The sequence below is a fragment of the Pteropus alecto genome, unplaced genomic scaffold (genome assembly GCF_000325575.1).
Source record: "Pteropus alecto unplaced genomic scaffold, ASM32557v1 scaffold94, whole genome shotgun sequence".
NCBI classification, from domain to species: domain Eukaryota; kingdom Metazoa; phylum Chordata; class Mammalia; order Chiroptera; family Pteropodidae; genus Pteropus; species Pteropus alecto.
Window position 1 is genome coordinate 14,704,139 of NW_006437736.1, and position 22,846 is coordinate 14,726,984.

A 22,846-nucleotide genomic window follows, 5' to 3' on the forward strand; every position below is an offset into this window, starting at 1 on the left:
TTTTGGAAATTATCTGTTTCACTGTAAGGCTTCCTTGTTAGACTAAAAATTCCAAAAAAGCAGAGATTAAGCCATTGCATTTGCAATATGTAACTAAATTCTTGGTCTCAATAAATGTTCAATGAGTTAATAAATGAATAACTGAAGAAAGAAGAGATTAAAATTGATGACTTATGAGTTTCAGTATATTTTATTTCAGTTCATTTTATTCAATGATACTAAAAAGTTTAGGTGTTTCTGATAAAGCTCAGTAAGTATGATTTAATCTAGTTGCAGAAAAGTAGATAGCTTCAACCTCTCGACAGGACTTCAAAGTAGTTTTAACTTTTGGATGCTATAGGGCCTCTTGAATTCACTGAGTCTACTCTTGTAGAAAGTTGCGAGGTCTTTCATTTTTCTCAAGTGGGGTTTCTAATACCCTTTTTCAAGATCAGCCCCACTTCAGTTACTAGACTAATCTCAATGGTAGGCCAGAGAGATTTAAGGAATTTTCAAGTATTTTTAGATCTGGAGTACAGCTTTTATTTTAGTTCTATTCTTATGTCCTTGTTTCATTTTGCTTCCCTGATGAAATTTCTGTATTGGAAATCTGCCTAATTACCTTTCTGACCTAAGATATAACTGAGTTTTGTGCTTATAGTCCTTATATCAGGAAATAGACTAGTATTTGAATATAATTCTCTGATGTCAGCCATTTGGCTATCTAGGAATCAAAACATCCTCTGCCTTGAACTCTGTGAGTTATGGTCTATACATAATAGTATATAAGGTTTCCCATAAGGACACCTCATTCTTCTGTATCATATTCATTTAGAATGACTGTCTTCTCATATCACCACACATTGCATGCTCCTACATACTTCTGATATTGCGTTCTACCAATAAAAATAAACTTTCTCTCATATCTAAAGCTAATTCTTCCTTTTAGCTCAAACCATTCTCATCCTTTCTTATTCTGCTTTATTTTGCAGGATGTGTAGTTGGAGCCAAAACCTGGCATAATTCACATATTAAATCCCATTTTTTGATAGTTTTATCCCAAATACATCCAATTCCATAACATCATTTTGGCCATCTTTCAGACACAAAATTCTAGCTAGATTACTCACCTGCAGCTTTAGATGCACTGTACAACAGTTTAGAATCTCCTCTGGCTAGATACAGTGGCCTAGGAAATGGCTTCATTCTCTCCATTGAACATACTTCTGGTTTCCGGTAATGGAGATTGGTAAAAACTTTCAGACCCATGTCCTTCGAAGAAACAAACAATGAAAGAACAATTGTGCATTCCTTTCATGCAAGACCTAAAAAAGGTCTATTACCTACATTAATGATAAATATATGTATTTCCTCTTCTAGTAAGGGTCTGGAATTTTAGAAGTCAAGTCTTCTCTATTTAGCATATGAGAAATCTCTAATTTAGAGAAAAAATGATAATCAGTCTGATTTATCTAACACTCATCATGTGCTAGGATTTTGCTAAGTATTTTACATCATTTTCCATTTAATTCTATGGGAAAATTACTTATGAGATAGATAATTTAAACCCTAAGTAAACACACACTCACTCACACACACACACACACACACACACACACAATATACAGTCAGTAATTTGGAGAGCTGAGACTTAAACTAAAATCTCCATGTTCCTTTTCTTCTATACCTATGACTTCAATTATAAAAATCCTTTTATGAAGGTCTCAGCATATCTAGTTGATAATCCAGGTATGAATGGAGCCCATACTATATTCTAGCCTCTTGATTTGATAATTTCTGCGTAAGATTTATCATAATAAACAGAAGACTATCTCATTACTTCAAACATAAGTTTTTACAATTTCAGCTGCCACTTAATTTATTTTCAACAAAAGAGAGAAAATCAACAAAAATTAAGATCTCCTTTTAATGACAACTTCCAAGCACTCTTTAAGCAGGTTACTGACATCTCTTTCAAAGAATAGGAAGAAAACTACATAATTAATAAAACAGACATACATTATAAATACTAAAATTAAAATTGAGATGAAATAATTTAAAAAATTTTGAGTGATCTTACCTTGATGATATTATATATGTCTCCATCCCCACTGTTGCTTACAGGTATGTAATACAAGCCATTATAAAACATATCTTTCTGAGGAATGCAAGGGTCTAGCCTGGCATCATCAAGGTTGAGATCATGATAGAAATAACCATAAAGTTCTATATTTGGAAGCAGACTGTATACCTATGAGAAAAATCACATAGTTCCCAATGATTTTAAGCCCTTTTTTATTTTTATAAAATTGGCAAATTTGTGCCATAACTATTTATTCTTGTTCTTTTCTTTAAGACTGTAGCTGTAATATTGAATCTCACACTTTTGAATCAGCTCCTTCTTCTAGGAGAGGAAACCTTCAATTTTATTTTAAGTGGTCAATGACATGTTTACAAAAATTTTCAGCATTGGTGCAAGAATAACATGTAAGGAAAAGAAGCCTGAAGATCTATGGCTTAATCCAAGGCCCAGTGTACAGATAATTCATTGCAATTATGATGCTAGAACTCTCAAATTTGGCGAAAAATGGTATTTGCCTGGTTCTAAATCTTTTCACAAATCCTTTCAAAGAAAACATAAAATTGAAGAGAAGTAATAAAATCAATGACTTATATCTTTAACATTACTTGGGTACAGATAATGTTGTGACCTTCAAATGACTTGTTATTAGAGAAATAAATACCAAATTCCAACTGAGTTTCTACTGCTTCTGAAAATCTAAGCGTATGGAAAGCCGGAGAGAGAAGGCTTAAGAGACTATAAGAAAAAAACAGAAGAAAGCTAGAGAAATTAGAGAAGATATACAACAAATCAACTCCAGATTAATAAAAGTACATTAAGTGTGAAAAAAAAAAGACAACAACGAATCATTGGATGTAATAGTTTCCAGTATAGGAAACAGGGAAGGTGCTTGAAATGAATGGACCTAGAAGTGGCAGATTTCAAACAGAATGGCTGATGGGAAATCAATTCATTCAAGGAGGTATAGTGACCCTTGGAAATAGAGCACTTAAAGGAAGAAAGGAAGTAAAAGGGTAAAATTTAGGACACTGCAGAAACAAGAGGAATAAAATATGCTAATCTCTTCACTCCTATTTCTATCATCAACAACATTTTTATTAAAGAAATTTTATTTCACTAAAATAACAGGAAAAAGTACCCTTTATTTATGAACACTGTCCACAAAATATCAAGAACTGGAAAAAATTAATTCCAACAAAGTTACTATAAGATAAAAGAGAAATAAATGCTAAAGTGTTAGGAGCTCAAGAAAACAATAGATTGAAAGAAAAAGTTAAAAAGTAGCATAGCAAAAAAGAGAATAAAAGTGAGAGAAAGAATGGATTAAAATAGGTCATAAGAAAAGTGAATTGGAAAGCAGGCAAAGATAGAACATATTTATAGAGTTTTTCTAGAAAGAGAAAAATAAACAATAGAAAAACTGATATATAAAATTGTAATTCAAGTCAAATTCTGGAAATAAAAGGTTTGTATTTACACATTGTACAGGTCCACTGAGTACTTAGTAAAACTTCCTCCAAACAATAAATTCTGACAGGTATTTTACTAAAATGATTACATTTAAAATATAAAGGGCAAAAAAATCCTCAAGGCCTTCAGGCAAAAAGATTAAATAATTTACAAGGCAAAGGAATTAGACCTATGTCCGGATTTTTAAAAGCAATATTCAAAACAAAGCAATAGTGGAGAAGTATTTTCAAGAAACCTAAATAAATTGGGAACCAAGTATTTAATATTCAGAAAACCTGCCCTCCTCACAACAAAACTTTAGTAAAACAATTTTACATTGGGAAAAAATATGTAGTTTATGTCATGATTCACAGTTATTAGATATTGTTATTAATTTTTATAGCTTTGTATTTAAAACTAGATTTACTGTAGAGTGTTGATAACAAAATAAAAAACTGCATTTTTCGGTGAGATTTTGTTTGTTAAATATATATGCCATCAGAAAAGAGATTTTAAAAATTAGAAAAAAAAGTACTTATGTCTAAGTTTTAAGATTATGAGTGATTTTAAAGATTTCCTTCTTCATGCTTATGTTTATTTCACATATTTTCTACAATACGCAGGTGCTGTGGTCTGAATGTTTGCGTCTTTCCGAAATTAATGAGTTGAAATCCTAATGCCTAGTTTGATGACGTTAGGAAGTTGGGCCTTTGTGAAGTGATTGGGTCATGAGGAAAGAGCTCTAAAGAATGAGATTAGTGCCCTTAAAAAAGATGATTAAACGTTGCGAGTTACGTGGATCTCTGGTCACTATGCTATACAATTAAAACTGGTATATTATTGTATGCCAACTATAATTGAAAAAAAAAACTCTTTGAATTGTATGATGTAAATACAATCGACTAATTGTCTATTATATTTCAATAAAGACAAAAGGAAAAAAAAGCTCCCTCCTCCCTTCACCATGTGAGGATGCAAGGAGAAGTTGGCAATCCAGTAGAGGGACTTCACCTTATGGTACTGGCACCCTGATTTCAGACATCTATCCTCCCAAACAGTGAGAAATAAATTTCCATAGTTTATAAGCAACCCCGACTGTGGCATTTAGTTACAGCAGCACCGATGGATTAAGACAATTTTTAAAATTATTAGATTAATTTTACATATGATCATAAATTTCCATATTTATATATATTTGTGTTAAAAATAAAGGGAAAATTATCAAACGGTTATTAACTGAAACAATTTTGGTGTGAAATTCTGAGATTTCTGGCTTGAAATGCTTATGAAAATATGAGATCCATTAATAGATAATAACTTTAGACTGTATCTAAGCATATATTTAAATCACATTGTTGTACGATCCTTTACCCATTACAATTATCCGCAGAATTCTATATTGTTATGAGTGCTGGGTCAGCCAGGAGAAATAAATATATAACTCATGAAGAAACAAAGAAAGAGAATATTTGGTATTTTCGACATGTTCGGTTTCAAACAAAAAATGTCATCTGAGGAGTTCAGATAAAAATGAGGAAAATGAGGAAGTCAGAGAGCTTACATTTTCAGCTGACAGCTCTTTTTCTGATTTCAGTAGAAGAACGCTCTTATCCACAGCCCGGAGGGCACAGAATGAGTCAGGGGCTGCTTGAAGATACAGGCTAGTATTGGAGCCAGGTAGTCCCTGCTCCTTAGAGAACTTTATGCTAACCTAAAAGAAAAAGAAAAAGAATGAGAGTAAAATAATTTTATATGAAAATAATTTGAATATATTCGATATTTTCCAAATAAGTCTTTATAGATTTCTTACCTATATTTCCCCTGCCTACTCTCACCTTCGACACTCCTACGGGGACATCCCCTAACATGTCAGGATTGGCATCGCTATCAAAAGTTATTCATTCCGTTTGGTGATTCTCTCATCCCCTAATAATTTAATTATGCCAATATTTATTGTGGGATTGCCATGTAAAGTTTATAGTAGTGAGACAAGAAAGAGGTGACAGAGAGAAAACTGCTCACCCCTCTCACTCAGGACTGACAAGAAATAAAAGAAACATCACCTTGTTTTTAAAGCACTTGTCAACCTGGAATTTGACACTGTCAGCCACGATTTCCCCACTGGGGTGAAGGGTGTAGACAAACATGATGGCCACAGGAGCCAGGTCAGCGCTGATGTTGATTGGGAATGAGAAGTTTCCTTTCCAGGCTGTGTAAATAGGAGATACCATTGACAGATGTAATACTAAAAGTTTCCTGGCTCACTGAGTACACTTACATAAAAGAGAATTGGCTTATGGATAGAAAGAGCAAATTGGGCTTTATTTTAAAGGCAAATAAATTAAATAATGGGAACTACACAGACAAATAAAGAAGACTGCTTAATTTAGGCAATAACAGTAATTGAGTTCCAGACACCACTTTTCTATAATGCACTTGATAACTTGGCAATAATAGAAACAGGTTGAAATTGCCTTCATCAAAATATTTAGTAGGTTGTCTTGGGCCACGCTATTGTCCTCCATTCACAAATAGTAATGTTAAGCATTCTTCTAATCTAATTATTGACTCTATCACTATAACATTTCCTTAAAAAGGAAGAAAAATGAAAGTAGAGTACATATTAAAAAATAAATGTATTATATACACCTTTGTTTCTGATTTCCTTTTGTCCACTGAGGAAGATAGTTCCTTTTGCCATCACCTGTGCAGGACAAGACAACCCAATATGTGAAATCATATTATTTAATATGATATTATATTATTATTAGATAATAAATGATCTAGTGATAATTCTATTTGTATGATAAGGTATCTTCCATGAACATATATTAAAATAGGACTTCACATAACTTGGAAAAGAACAGACCAAGTGACTATACTTTATTGAGAGTCTACTATGTGTTAAAAACGTGTTGAATAATAAGCAATGCACTCTGTGGGTGGGGGTGCATAAAGCTGCATAAAATCATTTAGATTGTCTGGCCTCAAATAAGTCATTTCACTTCTTTGCCTCTGTTTCCTTATTTATAAAATGGAGATATTCATAAGGCTGACCACCAAAGTAATACTCATAACATGGCCTGATACATAATACTTACCCCAGGAGGTAAGTCATTATTTCCAATTACAAATATAGAGAAGAAAAACTTAAGGCTTAGAGAGTTTAAACAATCTGTCCCAGATCAACTAGCTGGCATGATAAATAGGAGAGAATAAAAGATTTCAATTAAGAGTCTAAATTTCTAAGTCTGTAGATTTTCACCTTTTAATATGCCTTATAGAGACAAAATAGATAAACATAAGGACAGAACCAAAAGGGCAAATTCCTTTTATTGCTTATCAAAACTAGCCTTCCACTTTAGTCTCTGATATCTGCCTAATATCTTACTCTCATGAAGAGTCATAAATACTTGATATACATTATAGTCGAATGCTTAAAATAGCAGACTCTAAAGATTAAGTTTCTCAGCCTTAGGGAAACTGAAATTATCTTGGATCTTTTCATGTGTTCATTGATTTGTTTCTGTTTGTTTTTAATGGTTCCAAAAGTATTCATCAGCAAAGTAAGGTTGGCTCACTCAGATTAACATGCATGACTGATATACCTATTTTAAGTTGAACTGCGTTAAGCGGACAGACAAGATCCAAAAATCCACCAGCTGAGACTTACCAAATAAAAGAAGTTTATATTTGAATCATCCTTATATGCTTCACTGTTTAGTGAGTAATGCACAGTAACAATTTTCTGTTGATCGCATCTAAGTTGCTTTTGTTCAGGAACAATCTTCAGGAAACTGTTCGTTCGAGAGTAAAAGCGTGGGACTGAAAAATGGGCATCCACATATTTAGGTGTCAACCAGCTGGGAAGATAGCAGCTCTCAGGGTGAAGATATGAGGCCTGATAAGATAAAAGAAAATAAAGAATCTCAGACAAGAAAAAGCTAAAGGAGTCATCACCATAAACCAGTATTATAAAAAATATTAAAGGGATTCCTTTAAGAAGAAGAAAAATATCAAAAGTATATATAAGAAAAAAAAAACTCGAAGAAAAAAAAATCTCACTACCAAAGGCAAATACATAATAAAAGCAGTAGATCAACCAACACTAAAGCTAGTACAAAGATTAAAAGGCAAAAGTAGAAAGATTATGTGTAATTTTAACAATAAATTAAGGGATATGGATATGCATACACACACAAAAGAAGTAAAAAATAATGACAAAAACATAAACTTGGGAGGGTTGAGTAAAAATGGTAGCGATTTTAGAATATGTTCAAAGTTAAACAACCATCAACTTAAAATAGGCTCCTATAAGCATAGCTTGGTGCATATGAAGCACTTGGTGACCACAAATCAAAAATCTATAAGAGATATACGAGAAATTAGGAGAACAAAATCCAAACACAGGAATAAGAAAGGAACAGAGAAGAACTCCAAAAACATTCAGAAAGAAATTAATAAAATGGCAATAACTATATACTTATCAATAATTACTTTAAATGTAAATAGAGTAAATGTTCCAATTAAAAGAATGGAAGATTCAAAAGAATGGAATATTACCCCCTTTGAGTCTACTGCATACATGTTAAACACAGTCTATATATAACTCCTCATGAATCTATTGTTTGCCTTACTGTTTTTCTTCCATTTCATTCTTCCATTCTTTTGATTGGAACATTTAAGAATATGTAGTACATATATACTATGGAATATCACTTGGTCTTTAAAAAGAATGAAATCTTACCATTTACGACAAGATGGATGGACCTAAAGGGTATTATGCTAAGTGGGATAAGTCAGACAGAGACAGACAAATACCATATGATTCTACTTATGTGTGTAATCTAAAGACCAAAATAAATGAATGAACAAAACAGAAACAAAGTGTAGATTCCGAGAACAAACAGATGGTGGACAGGTGTTGGAATGGGGTTGGTGACTGTATAAAAAAGGTGAACGTATTAAGAAGTACAAATTTGTAGTTACCGAATAGTCATGGAGACGTAAAGTACAACTTAGGGAATATACTCTATAATATTGTAATAATTACGTATGGTGTCAGGTGGGTGCAAAACTTACTGGGGCTTCACTTTGTAAGTTATATAAATGTCTAACCATGATCCTGTACACCTGAAACTAATATAATATTGAATGTCAACTGTAAATAAAAAAAAAGAAAACCAAGGATCTTAGCACTATTACCGTTTCAAGGACAATAATTATTATGGAATGGAAGCTTCTTATACTTTCAAAGTAGGGAGGAATTTTAGCTTGTGGCTGACTTTTAAACTTAAGCTATTGGAAGTAAAATAATAATAGCACTCTCCTCTTTTTGCATATAAAACATGACCATAATTGTATGTCTATTTCATTAGGCCTACAATGAATTGTTTATTTTTGGTTTGTAATTGAAGTCAGAGAATAGCCTTAGGCCCTTTGTCTTTCAGCTACATTTGAACACTGATACATTTTTTAACTGCAAAATTCTGCTTAACAGAAAAAGAAAATCCTAGTATCTCCCCTATTTATTCATAAAATGGTCAGAAGAAAAAAGTCAAATCATCTTCGTGAGCTATTTCATTTTCTCAGAGAAAAATATTGGTTGTTAGAGAATTTATAACAGTTGCGATAGGTTATCTCATCTTCTTGAATACATATTCTTACATATTATTTAAGGAACAAGCAAACATAAAACATCCTAAATTTTAAAACGTTAAAATTTTCAATATGTTATCTTTTAAGAGATTCCTAACATTCAAATCCTCTTTAGTATATCTTACTTTAAGGGTGAACTCCGGATCAAATATATCTGAAGTGTCAATAGATAACTGAGCTTCTCCATTCTCATCTGTGGTGTAATTTCCTATAAATTTGTCATTAAGCTCCAATTGCAATAACTTGTTCACCATCGGTACATTATTAGGGCCGGAAAATTTAAGCTGTTAAAACAAAAAGAAGTATTAATTTTTAAAATTCGAAATGTCATATTTATACAGAGAAGGAATTTTCTATTCATAAATATAATCATTTATTTGTAATTTTCTTAAATTCTGACAGAAAGATGTTCTAATAAATAAACGTATAATATGGAAACAGCTATAATTTTATCTATTGCTTTCAGCTTAAGACTTTTTCCAGTATATCAGACACAGTAATGATGCAAATGTGTTATGAAAAAGGTATTCAGAAATTTTAAAAGGGCAAACTAGGATCCAAGAAAATGAAATAAGAAAATATATTTTTTAGTCAGACTCACCGTTCCAAAATAAGGAATTCCTCTTCTATAAAAAGTGTCCATGTTCTCAAAATTCACACTCCCAAGCAGTTGAGTGATAGAAACAGAAGCCTTTTCGCTGATCTGTATACCTGTAAGAAATGAAAAACAGTGTCAGGGAAGATCAATCATTTGATTAAGAATTTTAAAAGAACAAATAGCTTAGGGTACGTGTGCAAATGTCTTTACACAGAATTATATTCTTGCTCTACATTGAAAGGAAGTTGTGGATGTTTCATGGATATCACATATTTTATTCAATAATCTATTATTGATACACATTTGGGCTAATTTTTGTTTTTTTAAATTAAATCTATTGGGGTAACATTGGTTAATACAATTATATAATTTTCTGGTGTACATTATAATTTGACATCTATATATTCTATTGTGTGATTACCGCCCAAAGTCCAGTTTCCTTCAGCTACCATATATTTGATCCCCTTTGATATGTGAATGTTTCAGAGCATGTTTCAGGGTACTCTATATCAATCTGATTATAGCATACATCAAACTGAATAATGTAATTAATATGAAAATATTTAAATCAAAAGCAGGAGAAAATGCTCTTAATTTCTTTTCTCTTACCATTCTATTCAGTTGTTGCTTATAACTCTCTTTATGATAGAGAATGTCAAAGATATCTCAAGAATAAGGCTTTCACTTTCTGAAATCTTTTAGCTTGCAAGATAACTGTTTTTACACTTTCACCAGATTGGAAAAATATCTGATAGTAAAGTAAGTAGAAATGCATTGTGATGTCAACAAAGCATGTAATAAGTAGAGGCAAACACATCTAGCTAAGTTACAATATAAATGTGACAAACATCCATCAAGAATGCCATCACAATATTGGTCAAGTATATTTATACAAAGCACTTTATAAATAATATGATTCCAATTATGTTTAAGTAACAAGAAATAATTAATAATTGAATTTGGTTTTCCCCGTCCCAAATTAAATTTCACTTTACTTTTTTTCTTTTTTAACAAATATTTATTGAGTACTCACTATGTGCAATCTTATAAATGTCTCACTAATAATTTTTGACTTGCAAATGTCCCCAGTTATATTATACAGAGGCTGAAAAACTTCTGTAAAGGATCTGATAGTTATTATTATTAACTCATGGACCACATGGATCTCTGTCACAACTAACTACTCGACTTTGTTATTGTAGCTCTTAAGAAGGTAAACAAATATGGCCCTGAACCAATAAAGCCTCATTTACATAAACAGGCAGAAAGGTGGATGTGACCTTGTAGATGTAGATTGTGAACTCATATTAAAACAAAGATTAGACACTGGCAATTGATAACCAACTAATTTACACAAAGTTAAAAAGAGATATCTAACTTATTAGTTTAGCTCTACTACTTCAGCTCATCTGCCTGATTGATGCAGGCATAGAAGCAGATTTAAACATGTAACAATTACATAATAATTTTATTTTGAATATTATGGGGAAAATCTTATTCCAAAGCAACCCTCCGGTTGACCTATTGGCAAATGTACTCCACTTTACTATGTTGAGCAGTTATTGATCTGTAGTTAGTGAGTACTGCTAACTTGGCAGACTTCTCCCTAGTAAAACACTGCATATGTTCTCGACTGCCCATAAAACACAATCATTACCTGTTCCAATTTCTGTCGCAGTTACAGTGATATGAAATGACATGTAAAATCCAGAACGGTAGAGTTGGAAGACTTTCGTATTTACAATTTGAGAAACACAACCATTTCTCAACTGGAAAATAAAGAGTAAGTATAATTTGAAAAGTTAGGAATTCAAAAGTCAAACGAATATGGAGTTTGAGTTAGTGCAAATATATAACTCCCCCCACTGCCCCATATTTCTATCTCACAAACTTGTTGAAATGACCAAATACTTTCAGAAGAGGAAAGGAGAATTAAAACAGGAACGAAAACAAAGTAAAGAGATAACGTATATTTTATAGATTTCAGAGTTATTCTCCTGGAAACAATGTGTAAGGGAACAAATCAAAAGATAAAAATGGAACTGAATGATATTTTAAGAATAAGAAATTAAAATAATCTGTAGAGGCACTACGAATGGATGGAACAGAATCACCCCTCAAATGTGTAATACCAGAACATGATTTAAGGTAAACCTTTCTTAAAATAAGGAAAAATCTATAGATAAACTTTCACTGGTGACATCAGTAATTAGAGAAATATAGATTTAGTTATTTTTAAAATAAAAAGTATTAACAATTTCAAATTTAAAATGTTAGAGAGATGTATCAATTCATTTGATCCTCCAAACTGCTATATGAGTGAGACACTATTATCATCTCTATTATGTGGATGAATAAACTGAAGCACAGGTAGCTTATATAATCTGTCCAAGCCACACGAAGGGTTTTGGAGCAAACCAGGCATTCTGATTTCAGAGTATGTGCTCCTCTGAAACATCAACTACATCAACAACAACAAAAAGGGAAACTTTACTGATACTTATCTAATGGTAATTCGATATTTATCTAATGATAATTATCTAATGGTTATACAATCAAATTTAAAAAATAATAAAAAGTAAGAACTTTAATTGCTTTGGAATTAAGAGAAAAATATTTTTCAGTAATGCCTGAGTCAAAGAGAAAATATAAGATAGATCAAAAAGAATTTAGATATTAGTCTCAAGAAAAAAATGCTTTGCATCAAAATCTGCAGTGTTGTTATAGTTGAAAGAAAATGCAAAACAATGAATGTGTTTTTAACAAAAAGAAGCAACTAATATTTTTTAGAGCCAACAAAATAAACTAAAATTTTAGGGAAAAAATTAAAAAGATGAAAACTGAAATAAATTATTTAGAAACACAAAAATAATATTAGCAAGAAAATAATAAAAACAAAAGTGAGAGTAAGATCTAATAAAATAGATGTTTTTCAGCATGAGCTAGAATAAAGAGGAAGAGTAAAATTATGCAAGATTAGGTGCTAACACAACTGAATATTCGCCTGGAAGAAAACAAAATTTCTTATTTTAGAATAAAATAAAAAAATATTTATGTTGATTAGAGAAAAAAGTTTTTAAATGCCAGTTTATTTTTTTCATACTACATATACATAATTTTTTAAATATTTTATTTTTTATTATTTTCCCATAATATTTGTTGATTAGAGAAAATTTTAAAATCTTAAAAACACTCAGCTACATGTAAAACACAGTGGCAGGTGAGACCTCTCTCTAAGGCTGAGAACCCATAAATATTAGGAACTTTGATATTTCAAAATTTCTACAATAAAGTCAATATTTAAATAAGAGACTTGAAAAACAATATTTGCTTAGAGGCTAGAGGACAATATTTACAATAAAAGAAAGTTTCAATTTCATATAAACAGGAAAAACAGGAATTATTAAGAGTTCTCAAAAGAATAATCCAAACTGATAATAAAAATATGAAGATATGCTCTAACTACCATAATGCCAATTTAAACAAAATAAATTTCTAAAATGACAAAAAATTTAAAACTTCTCTATATATTGCTAATAGTAATTTAGAAAATATTTTATATTCATATGTTACTGACAGAAATTTGAATTCTTAAAATTTTTTGACAATATGTTAATATTTTTTAAATTAAAATTATGTGTAATTTTATCTATCTATATCTGTCCTTTTATTTTAACTCAAAAAACCAACTCCAAGTAATCTATGTCAAATAAATAAAGCTTCACATTTAAAAAAATAGGTTTAGTAGATCGTTTATTACTACATTTTTCACAATGGGGAAAAAAATGAAAGATTAACTAAATGAACATCCATCACTTGTTAAAATGGTTGACTAAATTGCATTACAACCACATCACAGAACCGTGTGTTGTTGATGTAGAAGAATTCCACTCAGCCTTTCTTAGCCTGTAGTTCTTATCTAAAAGATAGGTTTCAGCCTATCTTTACTGAATATTGATATTTATCTAACTGGTGTTCACCAAATTTGGTGAGTAATTTTGGGACAATCAGGCTTAAAAATATAAACTGTGTGGTGTATACAATTTTCGCTTTTAAAGTCCAAAGATGATCCTCAGAGAATGGGCAGAGTTGCTCACTTAAGGTTAAAATGATACAGATTGAGAAAGCAAAATAGTAGCTTCAAATATGAACTTCGAATCTAAAGCAACAAAAGTAGCTACTCTGAATTGCAGATGTCTATAAACAACCCTTTTTCATAAGGACTACTTTAGGTTGCATGAGGAATCCTATGAAGGATTCATTTATTTAAAGGGTGATTAATGATTCCCAAAGAAAGATCAAGGAGGTCACTAAGACCGAATATGATACAAGGAAGCTAATAAGATCTTTGAATTCTAAAACTGTATTAATCTGTAGGTGGATAACAATTTAAATGGCCTAGAAAATAAGAGACTACTATTAAACGTTGTTATTTTCTCCCTCATTCTTTACCTTATCTAGCTGCAACTTCCATTATTCACAAAATAAAAATAATAAGTCCCTTTAATAAATGAAACCAAAGAAAGGACAATAATGAAAATGAACAAGAACTTTGATTTTTTGAATAAAGATCATGATCTGTACCTGTGCAATAAATTGTTCACATATTTCATTGTTGTCTGTCTCACAATTCTGTGAGGAAAAATACTCTCTGCACACATGGATTTGGGCTTTCCCTTGCACAGGTTGGCCAAAGGTGTACCTAGCAGGAGAAGGTGTACTGGTAATTATGGATGAACAAAACCATCATAACATTTTATAGTCTTCTTCAGAAATTATATATGAAATCTATAAACTAGGACCACCCCAGTGATCAAATTCCATTAGGAATTCTCATCTACTGGTGCTGTCATCCCCACAGAATTTAGATTAATTTAGTCATTTGATCTGTTAGGAGGATTCAGCATCTTTTTAAAAATCAAATTCAAGATAATGTGGACTCTAAAATCTCAGTGAATAAGATTTAATGATAAATCGAGTTTTTCAAATTATATTTTAATCTGATAGGAATATTACAAAAATTGTTTACAGCACTTTTTTTTCTTTATCAGAAAATACATACGTACATAAATTAAACTTGGATTATTTAGGATTTGAAGAACTTCTAGGTCAAGATTTTAAACAATTCTCATTTTACCACTTAATAACTATAAAAAGTATAGAGAATGGCATAAACTAAATATACTTTGACCAAAAGTATAATGTCTTATGAGGTGGGATTAAATAAATATCACATTATCTCCTAAAACACAAAAGACTACAAGTTTTTTAATGGTTCAGTCATAGGCAAATATAGTTGACTTTAGTTTTTCGTTAGCATACCATCGGCAGATATTTTAGATATTAATCCTATTGACAATTCTGGCATAGTGTAGGGTTTTTCAAGTGAAGCCAGTTTAGGGTTTAGGATCTTAGATTTCTTCAAGCTTATATTGATTACCCCCATTATTTTTAACATAGATAAAATAACATACATTCTTTCAAATATTACATTTAGGAAATTCTGGCATGTGTTCAGCTACTCTTCATTAAAACTCAGAAATATATTATGATTATTTTCCTAGAGTCCAAAGTACATTTTAAATATTATCACCCCCCAAAAGGGATTGGTGGTGGTAAAAACTGATTTTCAAGATTCTTTGTGGCATCCTCAAGCATTACAACTATTTTATTAAACAACCCTTTACCCAATGTACATTTAATAAACTGCTGAAAATATTCAAGAGCAAGGAATTTTCATGTGATCAATTAAATAGTGTTTATCAAATGTGGCAAATATTAATATTTTAATCATTTATATCAAAGGTCTTAAGAGAGTGGCTCAGAAACCAAATAGCTAAGGTCTAAATCCTAGTTCTATCATCAACACACTCCACATTTAGCATTATGATGAGACTATCAACCTAATGCTTAGCACAGTAATTGCCATATATTAATAAATATTAGCTATTTTTATTATGATTAGAAATTTGAGAAAAGGCATCACACTTTAAAAAGTGATAAATGACACTAAAAATAATTTCCCAAAAAGGAAATCAAAAATTTTCAAATCATATAGGAATTTTTTTACATTAAAAGGATTCAAATTAATTCAAATTAAATTGATAATACCTTTTTATTCCACCAAGACATTTTTAAAAGTTTATTTTATTTTATTTTTTTAATGAAGATTCAATGAGGCAGTTATTTCTGTACAAACTGTGGGAATTGTACATTGCACAACATATTTTGGGAGGATCATGACAATCAAAGACTAAAAGAATGCAACACATTTTGTTTTGGTAATTCAAATTCTGGAAATCTTTCTTAAGTAATTTTTAATTCAAAAGCCATTTCTTATACACATATACAAAGACATTTACTTTGATATTTATATTTATTACTAAGAAAACCAGTGGAACAGCCTACATGCTATATAATAAAAGAATAGTTAAATAACTTTAGTAAAGCCACATACAGAGATGTTTATGCAGCAAAGAATTGGAATTCATGGAAAAGTTGCCATAATATGAGTACATGTTTTCTTAATTATAGTGGGTAGAAAAGTATGATTGCAGTTGTGGAAACTATTCATAAAAGATTGGAGGAAAAATAAATCCCAATGTTAATGGCAGTCAGTAGAATTATTTAAGGTAATTTCTAATGTTTTTCTTTATATTTTTCAAATATTCTACAATAAGAATTCATTACTTCTCTAACCATTTTAATGTAAGCATATAAAAAAATTAAAGCTACATGGTTAATTTCATTTCTTTTTCTCTGGGCCTTGTATTAACCTGAGGAGTCGACTCTCCTGAATACTTACTTAGCACATGCATCCACTTGGAATTCATCATCTGAAATAGTTATTGTTTGTGGCACATTGACTTTAACTTCAAACTTGGGCAACACTGGAAACAAAAAGAAAGATACTTCAGCCTTAGCAATCACTGGTGAGCAAAACTTATTGCAATCATGTAACTAAGCCAGCTGCAATGCACAACATTTCCCTATGTACATGTCTGTATAGACCACATTTCAATTGTCCCACATTCTGTGTGGTTCCAGTAACTGATGGTGTCTCATTAATGGTCAATTATTCCCCTTTCCTTTCTCTTCCATAGTCTCAGATTTTCACATTTTATTTGTTGTAATACGTTAGATCCTCGCTAGAAGATTGTTTGGATTCTATAAAATGAGATATTTCCTGGGGAGGAAAAGTTGGGGTCAAAATAAGAGTACAAGCAAGGAGTGAGGAGCAAGAAAGGAGAGACGATAAAGAAGAAAAGGCCAAGAAAGAAAGGTGGCAGAACACGAAATCAAATCTCGCCTAGTTTTGTGTAATTCTAACATTAAAGTTGTTTTGTTCAGTCCTTGAACTCTTCATTTATATAACACAACCATAAATAATTGTTTACCATATCTATTAACAGTAAATTGGTGTATCAATGTATTTCTTGATTTCCTTTGTACAATAATAGAGTAATCTCCAAACATTGGTTCTGAAATCAATGGGAATGAGAGTTGGGTAATATTTTGAAAAGAAGTCACATTTTTCCATTGAAAAATCCTATTATTTTGAGGATCCTAGAAAATAAAGAAGAAATAAAAAGAGAGGTCATATAAGAATATTATTTGTTATTTCTTCATTTGGGGCACGTTTTGCAGTTATGGGAAGTGAGGAAAGCTCTACCATTTTATTAGACTAATATCTCCAATTGTAAAAACAACATAATTTCCTTAGGTATTCACATTCAGTCTTATGGCATATCTCTCTTAAGCCCAAAAAAGATAAGAAAAAATAATCTGTAATTAATGCCTTTGCTTGTGATCTTCCTGAACCAGAGTTGCATAAAGAATTTAAAACTCGGTGTGCATGCTGTGGAGTAGTACTCTTTGAAGTATAGTGGACCCGCAGCAATAGATGCATAAGGAAATACTCATCCTAACAAATACTTATAAATATTGTCACTAGATTTTATTTGGTCTGTAAGTAAGTTGGTTGTGAATTCCACACGGCATGCAAGAGCTGTTAAATGGAAGTTCTACAATAAAAAAGGATTGATAATATCATCCTTTTCCCTTTATTTGTTTTTAGCCTATTGCAGATTATGTGAGCATGGGTCAACAAATTTATTGATATCACCCAATTGTGATTAAAGAAATTCTGATAAAAAGATTTCTGCAGAGCAACACAAACATTCTCTACACACATTTTTTTCTTTCCTCTACAAGAAAATCTAGAAAGCTAAATTAATTTTCCATACTTCCTTTCAGTAAGGATTGTCCATGTGACTGGATGCTGGCCAATTAAATGTGAGTGTAGTCACTGGATTAAAATATCTTTCAAAAAAATCAGACTCAGTTGGCATTGAAAATAAAACAACACATTGAGGATGCCAAAGAAGTAGAAGCCTGGGTCCTTGGTAACGTTTCGCTGTTACTATTCTAAACTCCAAGTGCCTACACTCAGACAAAATGGTTTGAGAAAACAGTAAACTTTTTACTGAATATAAAACAATGTTAATTAAGCTTTCTGTCGCTTTCAATGTAACACAACACTAGTGGAATTAGGATGTGAAAATAACACTATTTATAGATTACAAATAATGCAGAAAACATTAAAATGGCTGACCTAACATTTATTGTACTAGAAGGATGTGCTATTTAACACCCATATAACAAAGTCAAAACATTCAAATTATAAAGAAGACTATTTGAAGTACGTATTTACACACATAATCATTAATGATGAACCTAGATATCAGTGTGTTAACCTTCAGAATTAGTTAATAATAATGGTACATATATTTTCTGTACAGATTTAAATATATACGTTGGAGTTGAATGTTATTTGCTGACAGGCATAAGGCTTCAAATATGTTTGAATGTCACACTACACAACATTAGAGATTTGAATTAGTAGAAAAAAACTCCATTAACTATTTTCAGAAAACAAAGATTCAATCTTATATTATTGCTTTCTAGCTAATGTGTAAATTTGTACTCATTTATGTTTTCTATTTCCTTAAACAAGATAGAGCTAAATTAAGATAGAGAAGGGCTAGCAGCTCAAATTAAGCAATTCTAAATATAAACCTCCCTTTAAAAAAGCCCAATCTTTTCTTTCCATGAAAACCTAAGTTACTGCATATGCCTGCCACACAGCCTACACTAAAAGTGACAACCTTTTATTTAAAGCTTCATCTGATGTCTTACTAAAGATTTCTCTCCCCCTTATTTCAGTTATATTAATTTCTAACTAGACATAATGAAAACTAGAACTAGACAAAAATCATTATCTGAATATTTTAAGTAACAGATATGAAAAGTAGATCTCTTACCTGAAGTGTGATTAAAGGGTACTGAAAGAGGGGGAAAAATGCAGGTTAATATTGTAATAGTGCATTCATTTTTTTGCCACATATTGCATGATAAAGATTATATAACTTAATTTAAGTGTTGAAACTTAGCTCTCACTTTCTGAGTGCAAATTTTCTACAACTAAAGATGCCAAGAAAACTCCAAATGTGAAAGGGATCCCAAACCTCTTCTTGGAAATAAGTGGAAAGAAGGTTTCATGCAACTAATTTTCTTTCTTATATGGTGAAACGTCCTAAAGAAGTATAAATTAACTCACTATAAAGAAAAGTTTTATCTTTAAATTTTGAGGTTTAACAATGAAATTATAGCTATATATTTCTCCATGTTAGAATTTATTTTTTATTTATTTTTATTAGATTTATTGTAGTGACATTGGTTAATAAAATTATATAGATTCAAGTGTACAATTCAATCATATGTTATATGTATATTGCATTATGTGTTCACTGCCCAAAGTTAAATTTCCTTCTGTCACCATGTATTTGACCTCCTTTACCCTTACTTACCTTCTCCCACCCTAGAATTTATTTTTGTATTTATGAAAAGCTTCCCGACAACACTTTATATAACAATGGATTTAATTTGTTTAAATTTCCTTGTACGGTTAGAAATGATTGAACTTACCAAATCCTCAACAGGTTTGAACTTGGTATTCAGTGTCACGATGCGAATTTGAACTAAAAGAGAAGAGGAAAGGGGGACAATATATATATATTTTTGTTATTTATCTTCCAGGTATGATTGCTTATAAATAGAGACAGAAATCAATTGCCTTGCTATCATAGAACACTGCTTTCCCTTTTCCCTTAGCTCTGACTAGTCCCTTTGAGATCAGAGTTCCATTTGGAAGGATCTCTTATTGCACATTTGTAATTCCTCTGTTGATGATACTCTGTTGTTATCAAAGCTGACACTAGCTACTGCCACTGCTGGAAACTTTTACCTCAATAGCCCATAAGGATACCTTAAAAATTAGTGACAAAATTAGTCACAGAAGGACAAATGAGAAATGTGTATGGTAGAAGTTAGACATAATGTTAGCAAACATTACACTATATTAATTCAGAATTCTAGAAAACCATTTTAGTTACTTTTGTATACAGAGCATTTTAATAAGTCCACAGAAAAAATATAATATAAAAAAAATCACCATATGGATTGTTTTAATTCTTTTATTTCTTTTCAATAAATCATACAAATATATACTATTAGAACAAAATGTATAGATGCCCTCATTTAACTCTCTATTTTACACATGAGAAAACTAAAGATCTTAAAGGTCAGAATTTACTTGACAAAAGTCAATACTTTATTAACAGAGCTAAGGCAAAAACCATATCCTTTTGAACCCTTCTTTGGCATTCTTTCTGCTACCTTTCATTTACAATAATAAAGAAAATAAAAGGGCTCTGCTTAGGTTATCAGATTTATGATTACATCTACTGACATGAATAATAAAAATAGCGATAATAAATATTGCTTATGGAGTCTTTACTGTGTGCTAAGTACTATTTTATATTTACTCTCTTATTTTATTCTTATATTTGTATAAGTGAAACAATTTTATTGTCTCCATTCTACTGATGAAAAAACTTAGTCTAAATAGAGATTTAATTAGTTTACACAATTGATAAATTATGGAGCAATGATTCAAATCAAACATTTTTGTTCCACACCCATGCTTGTAACCATTATATTGTGTAAGCCTGTTACTACAATTAGTAAAAAATTAAAATGACATGCACAAACATTTAGTTACTGAAGTTGGAGGGAATTATTTTATAATCGAGGAGCCAACTAGTAAAAATTCTAGAAATCCATAATCCCATAACATTAAGAATAAATTTAAGACTAAAATTCATGTGTTTGGATTACTCTGAATGTGAAGAATGTGTTTTTCAGGTCAATTATACAAAGGAAACACAAATATTGACTTACCATTCTCTCCAGGTTTATAGATTGGTTTATCTGTCTGCATAAAGGTTACTGTCTCTTCTGAAGTGAGTGCTACGGATCTTCTTTCAAAGATTTTAAGAGTATCTCCCTTAGCCAACAATGTCACAAAAGCCAACTGTTCAGAGGACTTTGGAGAAACCTGTTTATGTTAAAGAGCAGAGAATGGGAAAATTACTTGTAGATATTAAGATAGCAAACAATGTTTTAATTTGGTTTGTCAGACAGAGAAAGCCTTGTAAATTCATTTCTTAATGAGAGACTTAGTGATCACTTGTTATAATTCCTTTACATGAGAGCAATTTGCAATTAAGTTATTTTCATGTCTTCTTGTCTCCTATTTTCATTTTTTTTTTTGTTGCCCTAAGTCCCAATTCAGCTTTCCTATAACCAGATTCTCTTTCCTCATGTTGTTAAAAGGTTCTATCAAAAAGCAGAAATTGTGTCTTAGTGTCACTCCCACAAGAGAAAAATGACAATATTCCACAAGTTTTTTGGCTATGTATATTTTCCTTTTATTTCTTACCTCTTGGAAATTCTTTAGTTTTACTCCCTAGCTTCCACAATTAACCTGAAATGAAGATTTGTTATCTCTCTAAAAATAATTTTTAAATAATAATTTTATTTTCCCACCTGAAGTTCTGAAATGGCAAATTCAGTGTCTCACCTTGAAATCTGCACAAGCATAGAAGTTCTCCTCTTCCACAGACTGGTCAAAAATAGTGGTATTGAATTCATTATACTCTAAAACAACACTCAAAGACACAGATTCATTGAGGTTTAAAAGGTGGAGACAAGCCTTTTCTGTAGAATGACTCTGTACCACAGAGGAGATCCACAGAATATATCGCCTATGCAAAGACAATAACCAACACTCTAAACAAGTGTACAAAAAATGCAGATCATGCATAAAAAGCAATGTTAACTTATCAAAATATTCCTGAAACACACATTTTTTTCATAGACAGTATTATAACATATTTGAGTATACAGAAAGAAATATCTCAAGAAAAAGATGTCAATTCTCTTCAAGTACTTGTTTAAAACTTATAAGGCAAATCAGCACTCAGTCTCAGAAGCTGAAATGGTAAAATATCAAATTTTAACACAGAACATATTTAATAAGGTCACTTTGCTAGTACTTTAATATATAGAGAGTATAATATTCTCTTACGGTTCTGAAGCCACAGCAACAATAAAATGAAACAAAAAGGTGCTCAGAAAAATGGTGGACACCATTTTATCCCAATGCCTGAATAATAAAGAGTTCAAGATAAGTATTTTCTCTGTCTGTCTCTTTGTCACTTTTTCTCTTATTAAAAGTCAGCTGCTTCAAGTCTCTAAGATCTTTCCTTCCATCTAGTCTGCCTCTCTCTGCATAGTGTTGCTTTTATAGTCACTCGCAATGAAGGATAGATTACTTTTTGGAGCAAGTATCATGAGACCCACCAATTACATTTAGATCACCTTTCTCATTACTTCTCAAGAGGTGTCATTTAATATACTACTTCCTTCTTAAATTTACTGGATGCTGCTCTGTTTTTGGAATCAATAGCACAGGTTGGGCAGGAAGAAAGAGAAAAACAAAGAAAGCAGTTGTGTGACATTTAGGAGTTCATTAGTTTAATTTAGTACCTCACTCACAGGGCTGACCACAGTTTCAAAAGCATTAACACATAGGAATTAGCTCTTGGAAGAAAACAGCCTGTTATTCCAGTTCCCAAAACGTAAATTTTCCAGGCTTCTGAGAGAAGTGGCATATT

General features: G+C 31.1%; 1 protein-coding gene across 1 annotated transcript in view; it reads right to left on the reverse strand.

The window, feature by feature from the left end:
* LOC102882152 (ovostatin homolog 2-like) overlaps positions 1–22,322 on the reverse strand; it is a 38,316-nt gene extending 15,994 nt beyond the window's left edge. Inside the window, exons 1-16 of the mRNA XM_025048652.1 lie at positions 22,258–22,322; positions 21,751–21,934; positions 21,069–21,225; positions 19,755–19,807; positions 19,091–19,111; positions 17,165–17,333; positions 16,573–16,657; positions 14,352–14,469; positions 11,416–11,536; positions 9,771–9,880; positions 9,295–9,453; positions 7,154–7,412; positions 5,575–5,756; positions 5,073–5,222; positions 2,060–2,230; positions 1,110–1,251 (exon numbers count right to left, since the gene is read on the reverse strand). Coding sequence (XP_024904420.1) covers positions 1,110–1,251; positions 2,060–2,230; positions 5,073–5,222; positions 5,575–5,756; positions 7,154–7,412; positions 9,295–9,453; positions 9,771–9,880; positions 11,416–11,536; positions 14,352–14,469; positions 16,573–16,657; positions 17,165–17,333; positions 19,091–19,111; positions 19,755–19,807; positions 21,069–21,225; positions 21,751–21,934; positions 22,258–22,322 — 2,146 coding nt within the window. The remainder of the gene's footprint in view (positions 1–1,109; positions 1,252–2,059; positions 2,231–5,072; positions 5,223–5,574; positions 5,757–7,153; positions 7,413–9,294; positions 9,454–9,770; positions 9,881–11,415; positions 11,537–14,351; positions 14,470–16,572; positions 16,658–17,164; positions 17,334–19,090; positions 19,112–19,754; positions 19,808–21,068; positions 21,226–21,750; positions 21,935–22,257) is intronic.
* Between the last annotated feature and the right edge of the window lie 524 nt (positions 22,323–22,846).